General features: G+C 44.4%; 1 protein-coding gene across 1 annotated transcript in view; it reads left to right on the top strand.

Annotated features, from left to right (window-relative positions):
• Positions 1-16,291, top strand: part of JHY (junctional cadherin complex regulator) — a gene marked incomplete at both ends in the record, with an annotated part of 62,949 nt that overhangs the window by 13,201 nt on the left and 33,457 nt on the right. The window contains 2 exons of the mRNA XM_080715489.1: positions 3,622-3,816; positions 4,690-5,209. Coding sequence (XP_080571615.1) covers positions 3,622-3,816; positions 4,690-5,209 — 715 coding nt within the window. The remainder of the gene's footprint in view (positions 1-3,621; positions 3,817-4,689; positions 5,210-16,291) is intronic.

Raw genomic sequence — 16,291 nt, 5'->3', positions numbered from 1 at the left:
GCACCTCAGAGTGGGGACCACGCCTTCAACACTTGGCCTTTGAAGAACATTCTCAGTTTAAACCAGGGCAACTAGAAATAGAGAACAACAAGCCGGGCGTGGTGGCGCACGCTTGTAATCCCCACGCCTGGGAGGCGGAGACAGGAGGATCGCGGAGGTTCGAAGCCAGCCGGCGCGCGCTGGCTTAGGAGACCCTGTTTCCAAATAAAAACATAAAAATAGGTCTGGGAGTGTAGCCTGGAGGTAGAAGGGCTTCCAGGAACCCCAGTACTACCAAAAAGAAAGAAAAAGAAAGAAAGAAAGAAAGAAAGAAAGAAAGAAAGAAAGGAAGGAAGGAAGGAAGGAAGGAAGAAAGAAAGAAAGAAAGAAAGAAAGAAAGAAAGAAAGAAAGAAAGAAAGAAAGAAAAGAATTGGAATAAACTTTAAGAGGCCATCTAGCCAGTGGATCTGGAAATAAGAGGTTAGCATATTTTCAGTGATAAATAAGGTTATGCTATGTGCTCCTATTATTATTGTAGTTGTTCTGTTATTATTATTGAAGTACTGGAAGCGGAGGCCGGGGCTCACGCATGTAAGCCCTCTACCACTGAGCTGCATTAAACACCCATAGCTGCCCGTATTTCTCTATTCATCCAATGCATTAGCCAGTTTTTGTAGCCAATGCGTGAGTCCTGTCCTCCTCCCTGGGTGTGGAGGCGACACCCACCAGCCGCTCTGCTGTGCCTAACACTGAGCCTGTGCAGAGGGCAGCGCACACCACACACTGCTGACTGCCCCGCAGGCACTTCTCGAACTCACCCAAGCAGATGCTGCACCAGACCTGCTTCTCGCCCCCTATGGGAACAGCAGCTTAATGGACCAGAGCCAAAGTGGACTGCCAGGGCCAGGGGCCTGGCTCAACCCCTCCTTAGCTCTGACCTTAGGAGACTAGCAGAAGATCCTTGAGCCTCAGTTTCTTCATCTGTTTAGTGGGGATAAAGAAAACACCGAATAGTCACCATGCAATGAAGCACACTATTTTTCCCACCCTCCACTGAGGGGCAGAACAGTGATGCCCACAGCTCATTGTTACTCTGGAGGCAGCCAGCCCGGCTCTAAGTAATGGAAAAGAGAGGGCTGCTTGTTCTGAGCTGTCCCCCAAAGACTTAGGGCCTATTAGATGAGCCTTTTTAGAAACCCATCTCTTTGGCCAGAAAGGCTTGCCAATACCTTTTCTCTCTAACTACTGTCAGGTTAATTCATACAGCCCCCACTCTTTGACAGAGTTTACAAAGTCATTGGAGACCTGACTGCTGCTCAGTCTTGAGCTCATTCCTCAGCCTTCTCTCTGATCACCTCCTTTTCATTCATTCAGAATATGTTCTTGGAAAGCAACACACACTCTCTCTCCCTTCCCTTCCTTTGTACATGCTGTTCCCTCAGCCTGGCCACCGCCAGCTGCTGCCGCCTCCCTGCCCCTCTTTTCTTTCTTTCTTCCTTCCTTTCTTTCTTTCTTTCTTTCTTTCTTTCTTTCTTTCTTTTTCTTTCTTTTTTTTTCCTTGCAGTATTTGGGATTGAGCTCAGGGGCATTCTAACTCCAAGCTATACCCTCAGCCCCATTTTTTATTCTTTTATTTTGAAACAGGGTCTCAGTTTCAGAGAGCCTCACAAGTAGCTGAGAAGGGCCACAAATGTATGATCCTCCTGTCTCAGCCTCCCAGGTGCTGGAATTACAAGCGTGCGCCACCACGCCCGGCTCTCAACCCCATTATTTTGCGATAGGGTCTCTCTGAGTTGCTGAGGCTGACCTGGAATTTGCTATCCTCCTGCCTTAGCCTCCTGAGCTGCTGGTGTTGCAGGTGTGTGCTCCCACACCCAGCTGGCATACACTTCTTTAGCCTTACGTCTCAGCAACACCATCACTTCCTCCAGAAATCTCTCCCCAGCCTCCAAAGATGGGTGTGTGTCCCTCCTGCCTCCGTGGCCCCGGGGTTCTCAGCAACGGGGCTGTAGACTGCTTGTTTCCGAGACCTCAGGAGGCTAACACCAGCATGGTGTCCCTTACCCCGGCATCCCCCTCCCACTTAGTAGGTCCTCAATACCATTGAATTCATGAGCGACCTAGAGAATCAAGAATAAAGTTCAATTCGGATTTTCCTCTCCAAAGGAGAAAAGAATACATTTCTTCACTTAAAATACTTTTATTTACTTGAAGAAAAAAATTGAGCTAACTTCCACAGTGGAAGCTTACATTTCACTTGGTATACGCTCTAAAGTCACACAGTAATTTTGTCCAGTGCAAGAAGCTCCTGCATGTTTAGGTTCTAACTTGTGAAATCTTTAAGTTTAATGCATATTTAAATGTATTGATCTACTTGTATTTACTTAAAAATAAACATCAAATGCTATATTTGCATTGACCAGGGTATTTGTAGAGATGCAGTGATTTCTTCTAGAAGCATCTATGTGTGCAGCACCGGGCAGAGGTTAGGGAAGGAAGATAGCGCTCAGTTCCTGCTACCCCGGACCTTACCCCGGTGACAAGATGGAGGTGTCGCACACAAGCACAAACAGAGCACCAGAGATGCACGGCCTCGGGCTGATCTTCACACAGTCCTGACCAATAGACAAATCCAGCTGGGATCATGGCGCACACTTGTAATCCCAGTACTTGGGAGGCTGAGACGGGAGGATCACAGGTTCAAGGCTACCCTCAGCCACTTAGTGAGGCCCTGTTTCTAAATTTAAAAAAATAATAATAAAGGTCTGGGGTATAACTCAGAGGTAGAGAAAGAGACGAAACAAATAGCATTTATTCCTATTCAAAAATTACATTGCCCACTGACACCTAACAGGTAATGGCAGACCCAGAACTTGAGCTCAGTCCAAGTTCAAATTGTGCCTGGTGGGCCATGCCAAACGTGTCCCAGGTTACATGGCCCATGGTCCTTAGTAGCCGGCAAAAGGCCAGGCTGAGAAACATTGTGAGTTCACGGCACCAGGCAAAACCTGGGCATCACAGCCTGAGGCAGTGGCCTTGCAGTGCTGGGGTGTGCGGGCGGGACACGCTTGAGGCCGTTTCCTGACAGATGGACTGTGCCCATTCAGGCAATTTGCTGGCGGAGATCATACATCTCATGTTGGAAAAGGAAGAGCAGACTACTTCAAAAAGTCTCCCATCTTAATAGGCGAACTAAAAAATTCAGAATGACAATTTCACAAGGCCTGGGACTTTCGAGTTTTCCTCCAGTTTTTGCTTTCCATCAAATCAAAGAAATCTAGGTCCACATTAAGAAGAGTAAAATCCGTATTAGGGGGACCATTAGTTTGTTTACCCAGCATAAAATTACGTCCTCTGTAAACGGGAATATCAAATAGCATAAAAAGCCTGGGTGATTTACATTTTCTTTTTGATTAGAGGATTGCATCTACTGTACTCGGGAAGGAAAATCTCTCCCATTTAGCTTTTGAAGATCAAAGAGGCCATTAAATATGCCATATTACCAGCATTTTTTTTCTTTTTCTTCTTTCTTGGTTAAGACTCCAGGAGGCTTTATAAATTGAGATCGTCATGGAGAAAGGGGAGGACTTTATCTGAGGTCATCCGCGCAGATTATGGACTAGTCTGTTCCCCTTGGGCAGGACCATGTGCTTAACCTTTTATCCAAGTACAGCTGTCTTCCAACAACAAGTGCAGGCTGACCCGACTGCTGAGCTGTGTCTGAACAGACCCAGCGACCAAGAGCCTGCGAATGTGCTGGTGAGCCACGGTCTGAGTTTAAGCCTTGGAGATCTTTTTGTAGTACCCTTGGTAAAAACCTACAAAGAAACAAGGGAGTGAAAATCACAATTACTGAAAAGATGGATGAACCGGTATAGGTATTCAGTTGGGATAAAACCTGGCTTTCCTCCCAAAGGAAGCAGGCCAAGGCAAACGTTATCTAGGCAACATTCCGTATTTCCCTTCCTGGATAAGTAGCCAAACGTGCACATCACCAGCCAACATGCGAGTCACTAGTTGGGATGCAGGAACGTGTGGGTGTGCGGACGTACAAGCACTTCGTACAGCCGTGATTCCTTGGTTTAATGTGGTTGACGTTTGCTTTTCATTTGTCTCACATGCTTAGAATAAATTTTGAAGCTAACTGTCCTTCATTTTTATTTCATGTTTCAACGAACTAAGGTTATTAAGACCTGTTTGTTCTTATGTATAATGGGAGGGGGGCTAACTTGAGCCCGAGAGAAACATCTTAAAGATATAGATAGTAAAAGGGAAGGTGGGAACGGTGGCACACAACCGGAATCTTAGTATGCAGGAGGCTAGGACAGGAGGATCACAGATTTGAGCCTCAGCAACTTACATAGTAAAAGGGAAATTAGAGAAGAAAGACTGATTTCAAATAATATGATCAAGTCAGGCGTGGTGGCTCACCCTTGAAATCCCAGCATTCAGGAGGCTGAGACAGGAAGATCTGGGTTCGCGGCCAGACTCAGCTACTTAGTGAGGTCCTTTGCAACTCAGTGAGACCTTGTTCCAGAATAAAGAATAAAATTTTTAAAAAACTAGGGCTGGGGGTGTAGCTGTGAGGTAGAATGCCCCTGGGTTCCACCCCCAGTACCATAAATAAAATAAAATAAAATAATCAACTGTATACAGCAAGAAAATTTCTCCTGATTAAAGATTTGCCATTTCTTTTCTGTTTTGAGCAGCCAACAACAGGTAGAAGATAAATATTCAGACCTCCGATATGACCCGAACTGGAAGAATAAGAAGGAGAAAGGGCAGCTATTGGCAGAAGAAGCGGTGCCCGGCTCTGCAAACAGCTCTTCAGAAAATCTGCCTGCAGGTCCTCTCTACCCTTCCAAGGAGACGTCCATGGAACTCCCGGGGGGAAGAGACCAGCAGAAGAGGAGTGCCCAGAGTGCAGCTTCCTTACTCGGAAGCGAATTCCTAAGTCCCAACTATGAACCTGGCACCCGAGACAGCCAGCCCTTCTTGGAGCTGAGCGACAGTGACCTGGAGGAGGAGTCCAGCAACCTCTCTCAGTACCCGAAGAGTTTAAGTTCACACAACGAGGTCTTCCTGCCCAAGTCCCGTGACCCCCGGAGAAGGAAGTCCAAACAATATTTTGTGGAAAAAAACAAGCGGACTTTGGGATTACCCACTCCTAAAGCCGACTCTTATCTCCAGCTTCACAATAGAAAGCAGAGGGATACACACCTAGAAAAGGTATGTAGTGGCTATTTAAAAATTGCTTGTGCTGGATGGGGTGACGCGTGGCTGTAATCCCAGTACTTGGGAGGCAGAGAAAGAAAGATTGCAGGTTTGAGGCCAGCCTCGACAATTTAGCAAGACCTCATCAACTTAATGGGACCCTGTTTCAAAATAAAAAGGGCCGGGTATAGCTTGGAGGTAGAATGCTCCTGGGTTCAATTCCCAGTACAAAAACAAAAACAAACAAAAAGATACCCACCTAGGTAGCCATTGAGGAAAAAACTCAAATTGGATATACCTTATAGCATACAACAAGATCAATTCCAAGTAGATCAAATATTTACTTTATTAACATTAAAGCATAAGAATAAGACATGATAAGATTCTTCTGAAAACTTGAAATGTTTCAAAATTCTGAATCTAAAGATTGATAAATTCGACTTTGAAAATTTTTTAAATGCTACCAATAATATAAAAAAGGTCAAAATATTAGAACAAACTAGGAAAAATTCCTAATTTATGTCACAGACAAATCACTAAAATGTCTAATACATAAAGATTTCCTTAAAGAAGTCAATCACGAAAAGATAAAAATTTCAAAGGAAAAATACTCAAAATATATGAACAAGCAAGTCAAAGAGAAGTTCATCTAGATGGCGATTAAGCATCTGAGAACTTACAGTCATTATAAGAAAATGAAAATGTATATTATATCGGCTTCCATCTTTCTGTTGAATTATCAAAATTGGAAAGGTTTGATGGATCTGTGGGCAAATATAGTAGTCAAAGCTGTCCAGGAAATAAATTTGGATAAATGCTATGGAAGACAATTTATTCATATTTATTTAAAAGACAAATACACTCCTTGAGAACGTGGGACATAAGAGCTAAAAGCACAGACTTTGACTCCTGGTCGTTGGCCCTGCCCCAGCTCGCTGTCTGACGTGCAGGTTGTTCAGCCTCTCTGTGGCTCTGTGTCCTTGTCTCTAAAAAGAGTACGATAACAGTGCATTCCTCATAGGACCGTTAAGAGGACTAAATGAGTTAATATGCCCTTAGATTAGTGCCCGGCTCAGAACAAGCACTGTATAAGCTTTCACAATTAGATTTTTTTTATTTGGCCCAGTATAGACCACTCCTCGAATTTATCCTAGTTACGTGTGTGCAGTTTGGAATTATATCTATGAGAGATTATTCATTTCAGCCTAATCTGTAATAGCAAAAAATTGGAGGCCGGGCGTGGTGGCGCACGCTTGTAATCCCCGCGCTTGGGAGGCAGAGACAGGAGGATCGCGCAGGTTCAAAGCCAGCCGCGCGCGCTGGCTTAGGAGACCCTGTTTCCAAATAAAAAATGTAAAAATAGGTCTGGGAGTGTAGCCCGGAGGTAGAAGGGCTTCCAGGAACCCCAGTACCACCAAAAAAAAAAAAAAAAAAAAAAAAAAAAAAAAAAATTGGAGCCGCCTGTCATGTGGGGAGTACTTAAATATATGATAGGTCCACACAGTAAAATATACTTCAGCTGTTAAAAAAAAATGAGGTCCCCTTCCATTATTCATTATGGGAAATTTAACAGGATTTACTAAGAAAAATTTAAAACAGAACAGTGTGTACAGTATTCTAAAACTGGAGAGGAAGCTGAGCATGGTGGCCCATGTCTATTATCCCAGTATTTGGGAGGTTGAGACAGGAGAATTGCAGGTTCACAACCAGCTTCAGCAACTTAGTGAGACCCTGTTTCAAAATTTAAAACATAAAAAAATAGGGCTTGGGGTATAGATCAAAGGTAAAGGGCTCCTGGGTTCAATGCTTACTACCATAGTAAATAAATATAAATAAATGGAATATAAATATGGGTCATGTTTGTTTTTCTTTTTTTTTTGTGTGTGTGGTACTGGGGTTCCTGAAAGCCCTTCTACCTCCAGGCTACACTTCCAGACCTATTTTTACATTTTTATTTGGAAACAGGGTCTCCTAAGCCAGCGCGTGTGGCTGGCTCAGAGTAAAATCATTGAGCTTAAAATTCAGTTGTCTCAGCCTTTTTGCTACTTTTCATTGATCTGTGGATTTTACATTAAAATGATCATTATAATGAAAATAACTAAGTATATAAATTACCCTTTGACCACCACATGAGCTCAGGACCGCATGATGCGCAGCGCAAGGGCCGGTGTGGCGTGCACTCTGGTGCACACTAGAGGGCAGCTGAGCCCCACGGCCAGGCAGCAGCTTTGCGGGTGAATATCCAGCTTTTTTATTCGTGGTTTGCTCTATAGCCAAAAATATTTGTCTGAAGCCTATTAACGTTTAGGTCCATTTGTGATCTACCATTAAGGGAAACTGTGTTTTTAAAAAAAAGCACCACCTCTCTGCCTTCAGCACGACTTTGAAGATGAAGGTGAAATCCATTGTGGGCTCAGAAGAGCTACAAGTGCTTCCCGCTGGTTATGTGGCTCTTCCTAGCAAGAAAGTAGATATTTTATAAATGTAAATATAGAAGGGCGATGCAATAGCTATAGTCTTCAGGACAATATAAAGCCATAAACAGGATCCTGCTTCTCAGTCCACTCTCCGCTCAGTGGATCGGCACGCCTTCGTGGCCATTACCGAGGCTGCAGGTCAGCTGGTCAACAGATTCTTATTGAGCATCAACCATTTGCAAGGCCCCTTCTCGGTGCAGCAGAAAATGACGTGCACCTCCTCTCGGGAGCTTAGGGAGGGTCCAGTCATGTGACAAAATCAAGAAACACTGGCGAAGCCGGGCGTTGTGGCGCACGCTTGTAATCCCAGCATCCAGGAGGCTGAGACAGGAGGATCACAGTTCGCCGACAGCCTCAGCTACTTAGTGAGGCCCTCCGCAACTTAGTGAGACCCTGTTTCAAAATAAAGAATAAAAAAAAATGGGGCAGGAGGTGTAGCTCAGAGGTCCCATGACCCTGGGTTCCATCCCCACACACACACACCCCAAAAAAGAAAGAATTCACCAAGACCTCCAAGGATACTGAATACACGTTACTTAATAAAGTAACAGGGGGCGGGTAACTGGGGAGCTCAGCTAGGTGTGGCAATGATCTCTCTGGAGAAGTCAGTTGAGTCATGAAGGAAGGAGAAGCATTCCTGTTTGGGGAAAAGAATAAAACAAAGAACAAAACAAAACAAAAAACTGGCTGAGGGCCTCAGAAATTATGAATTCAGTCCTGGGCCTTATCCTAGCACTTAGAGCTGCTTGAGTAGGTAGCTCCTTCAACCTCACCTTCCTCCTCTGTTATGCGGGGTCAAAGGCTATTTGAGGAATTTGGGCCTCACTCCTGACAAGCGGCAGAGCCTCGGGAGGGAGGACATCCCCACCAGGCATTCCTTAGGCCCCCGGAGGAAAGAACCCTCTCCAATAGGCCTTTCTAAACAGCTTTTGCTTTTTTCAAGCTACAGTGCTTCAAATACAAGAGACATAACTTCAGACAGAATAGGGACAAAATGTAGCCCAAAGGATAACATCTGTGGGCCTCAGCAGCCATTCTGTGGCGTGTCCTGCAAGGGGCCTGTCTGGGCGCACTGCCACCTGCCACTCTATCTCCTGAGGGCCCCTGATCCCTTGAACTCTGTCCTGTGGATTAGAGAACCCAGCAGTGTTACATCCAAATAGTTAGCCTATTTCTTTAACAAATGCTCAGATACTGTTTCAAGCACCTCATGAAAAGGAACTGATGAGTCACTTTGGATTCTGCACACGGTATTTAATACTTCTGTACGGAGGTTCAGTTTTCTATCTTAATCTTTCCAGCACTTCCTTCCTCTCCTCTCTCTGTTCCCTGCCTTCACAGGGGTCCTAGTGGATACAAAACTGGTCACATCTATATGCTGCTATTTGAGTCCCTGTTACCTGCAAGATAACATGCCGTGTGTCATGGCACACACCTATAATCCTAGCTCTTGGGAGGCTGACAGGAGAATTGCAGATTCCAGGCCAGTTTCAGCAACTTAGCGAGGCCCTGCCTCAAAATAAAAAGGGTTGGGTAAAACAGGTTGAGCACCCCTGGGTTCAATCCCCAGTCTCACACACACACACACACACACACACACACACACACACACACATCTCTCTCTCTCTCTCTCTCTCTCTCACACACACACACACACACACACACACACACACACACACACACTTGATTTGAACCTCATTATTATTGGAACCACTTGTTACCTTTAGCAAACTGCAAAATCCTGCAAAGCCTTACTTTTCTCATTGAAGTGAGGTTATAAATGTTTGCTTTCTACCGTAGACTCAGGGTTATTGGGGCGACCAAGTGAGAGAGTGCATGTGAAAGCGTTTTACAATCATAATGCTGTATTTATTATCGAAGCGTGGTTTGAATTAACAAACTCTTTCTGGATAAGATTCTTATCCAAGTGATATATTACTCTTTTATTTTCTGAATTTAGTGGAACTTTAGGTTGTCCATAAGATTAAGCTTTACCTTTATTTAAATTATGATCATATGTGTGTGTGTGTGTGTGTGTGTGTGTAATTATGGTATAATTGTAATCCCATTTGGTTAGAAACACAGAATTCTTTTTTAATAGAAATCATCTAGTTTGTTAGTACTTTTGATTTCTATCTCTCCTATTATAGTAATAAAAAATTTTCTTCTCCAGACTAGGAACTCTGTAGATATTCACTGATCAAAAGATTTTCTTACGTCGCCCTGTGCTACCACACAAGAGCACTTACTTATGGCAGTATAATTTCAATTGAACTTCATGGTTTTTCCAATACAAGACACTTCTTTCTTGTGTGCACCTCTCAGCTTTTAGTTGCTTAATCTACCAATTTGTACGATCTATAGAGTGACACTTCATTAATTCCTCATTACTGACGAGGAATCCAGAAAAAGAAAACTTCCCAGATAACAAAAGAATGTCCTTTCAAAAACTAGAAATTTAGCCGGGCGTGGTGGCGCACTCTTGTAATCCCCGCACTTGGGAGGCAGAGACAGGAGGATCGCGCTGGTTCAGAGCCAGCCACATGTGCTGGCTTAGGAGACCCTGTTTCCAAATAAAAAAAATAGGTCTGGGAGTGTAGCCCGGAGGTAGAAGGGCTTCCAGGAACCCCAGTACCACCAAAAAAAAAAAAAAAAAAAAATCAAACAAACAAACAAAAAAAAAACCTAGAAATTTAACAGAATTAATCCTTTTTAAGGAATAATTCCTTTTAAGCTTTCAAACAGTCAGGCACCGCCAAGCCCAACTGACCCACAGGTTTTATTTAGCCACTTGCATTTATTGGAACAGTCTAGATCATGTCCTCAGTTGAAAATACCATCTCCATGCTCACACTCAGATCTCCTCAGATTCTCTGTCTTTGTGTAGATTTCATAAGCTTAATGACAAGAATAAGAGGAATAAACAGGGGTGGGAACAAATATAAAAGATTCTTGACAAATACAACCCAGCTAACGGGGGAAGAGTGGCAAGGCCTCCTAGGGAGAGCCTGCCGGCCGTGGCCGTGGCCGTGACGCTGTGGGCATCGGTGGGGTGTCTTTAAGAAGGGCCGGAAGGTACTGCTAACTCATGCGTTGGTTAAGGAGAAAGGGAGATGCACCTGTATATGACTAGATCGTCTGGACATTTTGAGTAGAAACATTGATGAGTGACTCCGTGGTGGCTTTTGTATGTCATTCCAAAACAGAAGATCTCAGATGAGTTCCCCGGACCAACAGCATCACCACCACCTGATTCACTAGCAGCACACGTGTTTGGACCTCATTCCCAAACATCCTGAATCAGAAACACAGGAGGGAGACGCAGCAGTGTGTGTTCTAATAGGCTTCCCAAGTGCTTCTGATAGCATGCTTAAGTTTAGAAACACCAGGCCAAAGAGTTAAGCCTCGCCTCCAATTGATATGCCATTGTTGAAGAATGGAGTGAGGGAGAAATTTGAGTGCAATGTGCCATCTGTGTGGAAAGTGGTTTTTTTATTTCAATCTCTCCCCTAAGCCCCAAAAGTCACACATCTTCTTGGCTTATCCTAGAGAGTTCAAACTGCTGGGTAATCCCTTGCTATAGGTCGCATGAAATATTCCCAAAAATCTCTTTTGCATTCTTGAAATGGCCAATTACTTCACTGCTTTGATACATATTTATTGAGAACTTGTACGGAGCAGTGCTGTGGTGCTTGGGATACATTACTGAATAAAGTAGACCAAGTCCCAGCCCTTAAGAGACTAATTTCTGCTGGGAGGATGGACAGTAAACAAAATAGACACATGTATTAGAAGGAGGGAAATAAAATGGGACAGAACTGCTAAGGATTTCTGAAGTGGGGGGAAATGGTAATTTTAAGTAGGCCATGCATGGGGCAACCTTTCCCTGAGAAGGATGTGGAGAAGCTGGGTTCACATGCCATGCAAATATTCGGGGAAAGCAGATTTCTTGAAAAGAGGAGGTCAAGGGCTGCAGGCCCAGTGGGTCTGAGCCCCATGCGCAAGGGGAGGGCTAGAAGCTGAGGTCCTCGGTGCCTGGATTGAATAGAAATCACAAATCAAAACCCGATATAAAGCCAGACGTGGTGGCACATGTTTGTAATCCCGGCATTTGGTCAGGGTTCAAGGACAGCCTCAGCTACTTAGTGAGTCCCTTTGCAACTCAGAGAGACCCTGTTTCAAAATAAAGAATAAAAAATAGATAATAGTGCCGGTGCCCATGAGCAAAACTGAAAGGTACCAGAGGATGAGCGTGAGTTGCAGGGGCGAAGAGGAGATAGGCGGGAGCACAGAGTACAGGGCCCAACAAACCTTTAAAGATGAATGCAATGGGAAGGTGCTGAAGTGTTTGTAAGTAGGAGACTGGTGACGGGTTTGCGGGCTTTGAAACTCAAGTATCTTATATGGAAAATGAATGTAAGAAACAATATATGTGAGCTAAGCACCGAGGCACACACCTGTAATCCCAGAATTTGGGAGGCAGAAACAGAAGGATGGGGGTTCAAGGACGGCCTCAGCAACTTAGTGAGACACTGTTTCAAAATAAAAAAAATTAAAAGGACTGGGAGTGGAGCTTAGAAGTAGAATGCCCCTGGAACTAATCCCCGGTACCTAATAATACTAATAATATAACAAATGCTCGGAGTCATCAAATTCTTACTGATCACACACATGCTAAGCACAGTCTATACAGTTGGAGAAAGTGGCCAAGAGCAGAGCCCAGATATTTCATGTGTGTTGTCTCTAAGTCGCTGAATAATACGGATCCCTGGAGAACTAAAACAGCTGTGCTAAATATCGGGGAGGAGGCCTGACAGTGATCACCTGTCATGCTTCAGCCTCTCTCACTGGCCGCAGATGAACACTGGCGGCGCAGTGCTGACATCAGCAGGCATAGAGCTTTGCACAGCAGGATGTATTAGAAATAGAACGCAGAAACAAAAACATCAGATCACTCGTTAGCCACATTAATAAAGAAATGCTCCCTGAATCTGGTGATTGTGCCCGAAGAGAGAGGCTAAATAACAGATGTACTAGAACGATAGTAAGAAATATTACATTAAAAAATCAAGCCAGGTGCAGGGATGCATGCCTGTAGTCTCAGTAGTTGGGAGGATAATACAGGAGGATCAATGGTTTGAGGCCAGCCTCAACAATTTAGAGAGAACCTGTTTCAAAATAAAAATACAAAGGGCTAGGGGTATGGCTCAGTGGTAGAATGCCCCCGGTTTCAATCCCCAATATTATACACACGCACACACACACACACACACACACACACACACCAGACACTTTGGCTTATTTAATTTGGACATATGCGGGTTGTCAGCAATACCACTAAGGAATGAGCACAGCAAAGAACCCAATGAGTTAACACGGGGCTCCCCACAACAGAACATACAGGGAGAAAGGGGCAAAGCCTGCAGCGACCGCAGAACTTGACACACTTACTGACGCAAGGCACGGCGTGTGTGTCTGCAGGTCTGCCAACTCACAGACGGCTCTGGCTACAGCCTCAACTTTGTTTTCTGCAGCGCTGTGTGATTCTCTAAGAACCTGATGAGTTTCTTTGAGAGAGAGAGAGAAGTAGCAGCCCAGCCTAGCTCAGCTGTACTCAATCTGAGTTGCTTTCCTACCTACAAACCTTCACTTCAAAGCAAGGAACATAATGTACAATTTTTTAATGGCTCTAGACCCAGGCACTCAGACTCTCTGCTCTGCGCCTTACCTCAGTGTAAACACCTAATCAAGATTGCCTGCGCTTCAACAATAGCGGCCAAATGCGATTCGGGCTCCGCGAGCCTTTGAAGTCCTCCCTGCAAAGGCCGGTTTTCTAGTCTGGGATAATGACATGCCATGATTGCTGTCTTTGTTGTATCTTTTCAGTAGAGAAGCAATTATAGGCCCCAATTTAACAGAATAGACATTACACAGCTTATGATGCTCAAAATGCAATTTCATTTGATCATTTTCTCGATTTGATTGGTATTAATAGAATGGTTCACCAAAAAAAAAAAAAAAAAATAGCTGGCAGAGGTTGTGTCCCATTCCACTTTCAAAGAGATAATGTAGAAGTATGCTTTACCTGCCCAGCAGTCTCGCCGGGGTGATTCAGCCAAGTTCTACCCAAATCGCTGGCAGATGGAAATACTATGCATCCTTCGTTCTTTGAGGGGAAAGGCATCAGATAGTGTAACTTTAATTTATAAACTTCTCATCAGAACTGTACATATAGCTCATAATTGTCAATAGAATGAGTAATGTCACGAGCAATAAACTGAATTAACTAAACAAAGTCCCCTTTATGGCTTAAGTGCTTACAAAAGTCAGGGGATGGGCATCCTAGTGTCGGGGATGAGCATCCTAGTGTCAGGGGATGAGCATCCTAGTGTCGGGATGAGCACCCTAGTGTCGGGGGATGAGCATCCTAGTGTCGGGGGATGAGCATCCTAGTGTCGGGATGAGCATCCTAGTGTCGGGGGATGAGCATCCTAGTGTCGGGGGATGAGCATCCCAGTGTCGGGATGAGCATCCTAGTGTCGGGATGAGCATCCTAGTGTCGGGGGATGAGCATCCTAGTGTCGGGGGATGAGCATCCTAGTGTCGGGATGAGCATCCTAGTGCCGGGGGATGAGCATCCTAGTGTCAGGGGATGAGCATCCTAGTGTCAGGGGATGAGCATCCTAGTGTCGGGATGAGCATCCTAGTGTTGGGATGAGCATCCTAGTGTCTGTCAGTATGCTCATTCCTGACAGACTAGGATGCTCATCCCCTGACATTAGGATGCTCATCCCTGAGCCAGGTGAGGTGGCACACACTTGTAATCCCGCACTTGGGAGGCTGAGATAGGAGGATCGCAGAGGTTCAAAGCCAGTCTCAGCAACTTAGTGAGACCCTATTTCCAAATAAATTATAAAATAGAGCCGGGCATGGTGGTGCACGCTTGTAATCCCAGCATTTAGGAGACTGAGACCGGAGGATGGAGGTTCACAGACAGCCTCAGCTACTTAATGAAGCTGTTTCAAAATAAAGAATAAAAAATAGGGCAGGGGTGTAGCTCGGAGGTCAAATGCCTCTGAGTTCCATCCCCAGACCCACACACACAGAAAAAAAAAAAAAAATTAGGTCTGGGAGTAGAGCCCCAGTACAAAAAGAAAGAAAGAAAGAAAGAAAGAAAGAAAGAAAGAAAGAAAGAAAGAAAGAAAGAAAGAAAGGAAGAAAGAGAAAGGAAACATGGGGTTGTACCCCCATCTATACAGGAAGAGCTTCCTGCATTTAGGTAGCTCAGCAATGGAACCCTGAGTGCATCACGCGTGAGGCAGAGACCCCTTTCTCCTCCTCGACCCACAGCAGATTTTTTTTTTTTTTTTTTGGTGGTACTGGGGTTCCTGGAAAGCCTTCTACCTCCGGGCTACACTCTCAGACACCTATTTTTGATACTTTTTTTTTATTTGCAAAGAGGTTCTCTTAAGCACAGCAGCTTCTTAAGCACATCCCATTGCTGCCAGGAGGTGGGTGTGTGTCGAGCAGAGAGGATGCGTATCCGTCATGGTTGGCATGGATGTACTAGAGGTCGAGCTGGAGAATCGCCAACGTTAGGAAAGCATAACTTTAAGCTAGACCCGGGTGTGCACCTGTGGTCCCAGCTACTCAGGATGCCGAGGCAAGAGGATCACTTGAGCACAGGAGTATGAGACCAGCCTGGGCAACACAGCAAGACCCAACCCCCGCCCTCCAAAAAACAAACCGTATGACTTTGGGTTTATTTGCTTTCTGCAGTGCACACTGATGGCTAGAGTGCTACCATGGCACAGAGACTGTTCTCAATTTAACACAGTAACCAGTGGAGGCAGATGAAGGGCCCGTCAGTGAATAATTTGTGAACCTAAATCCCATGAAACCTGGCTGCAAACTAGATCTACCTGGAGATCTTTTTGTACTTTTAAAAATCATATATATAGAAGCTGGGTGTGGTGCTGCATGCATTTGGGAGGTTGAGACAGGAAAGATCGTGTTTCGTGGACATCCACAGCTACTTAGAGAGTCCTTTTACAACCCAGTGAGACCCTGTTTCAAAATAAAGAATAAAAATAGAGCTGGGAGTGTAGCTCGGAGGTAGAATGTCCCTGGGTTCCATCCTCAGTACCGCAAAAAATAATAATAATAATAATAATAATAATTCATAGATAGGGATGTCAGGGAGAGCCGTGCATGTCTATAATCACCCAGTAACTTGGGAGGCTGAGGTGGGAGGATTGCAAGTTTAAGACCAACCTCAGCAACTCAGCAAGGCCCTGTTTCAAGATAAAAATAAATAAATAATTTTAAAAAGGGCTAAGAGTGTAGGTCAGAGGAAGAATGCCTCTGGGTTCTATCCCTGGTACTAAATTAATTAATTAACTGATTAATTAATTAGTGCTTTAAAAATATACTGTCATCTGAGGCCACCCCCAGAACTTCTAATTCCATGGCTTAGTGTGGGACCAAGGCATTAGTACTTTTTAGTCACTCCCTATGTTTTATCTAATACCTGACTAACATTGGGAGACACTGATCTATATCATTCAAATTCACCAAGTAGTCGAATGTGGTAGCACACACTTGTAATCTCAATACTTGG

The sequence above is a fragment of the Muscardinus avellanarius genome, assembly GCF_963383645.1.
Source record: "Muscardinus avellanarius genome assembly, chromosome: 1".
Lineage (NCBI taxonomy): Eukaryota > Metazoa > Chordata > Mammalia > Rodentia > Gliridae > Muscardinus > Muscardinus avellanarius.
This window is presented reverse-complemented; position numbering and strand designations above follow the sequence as displayed.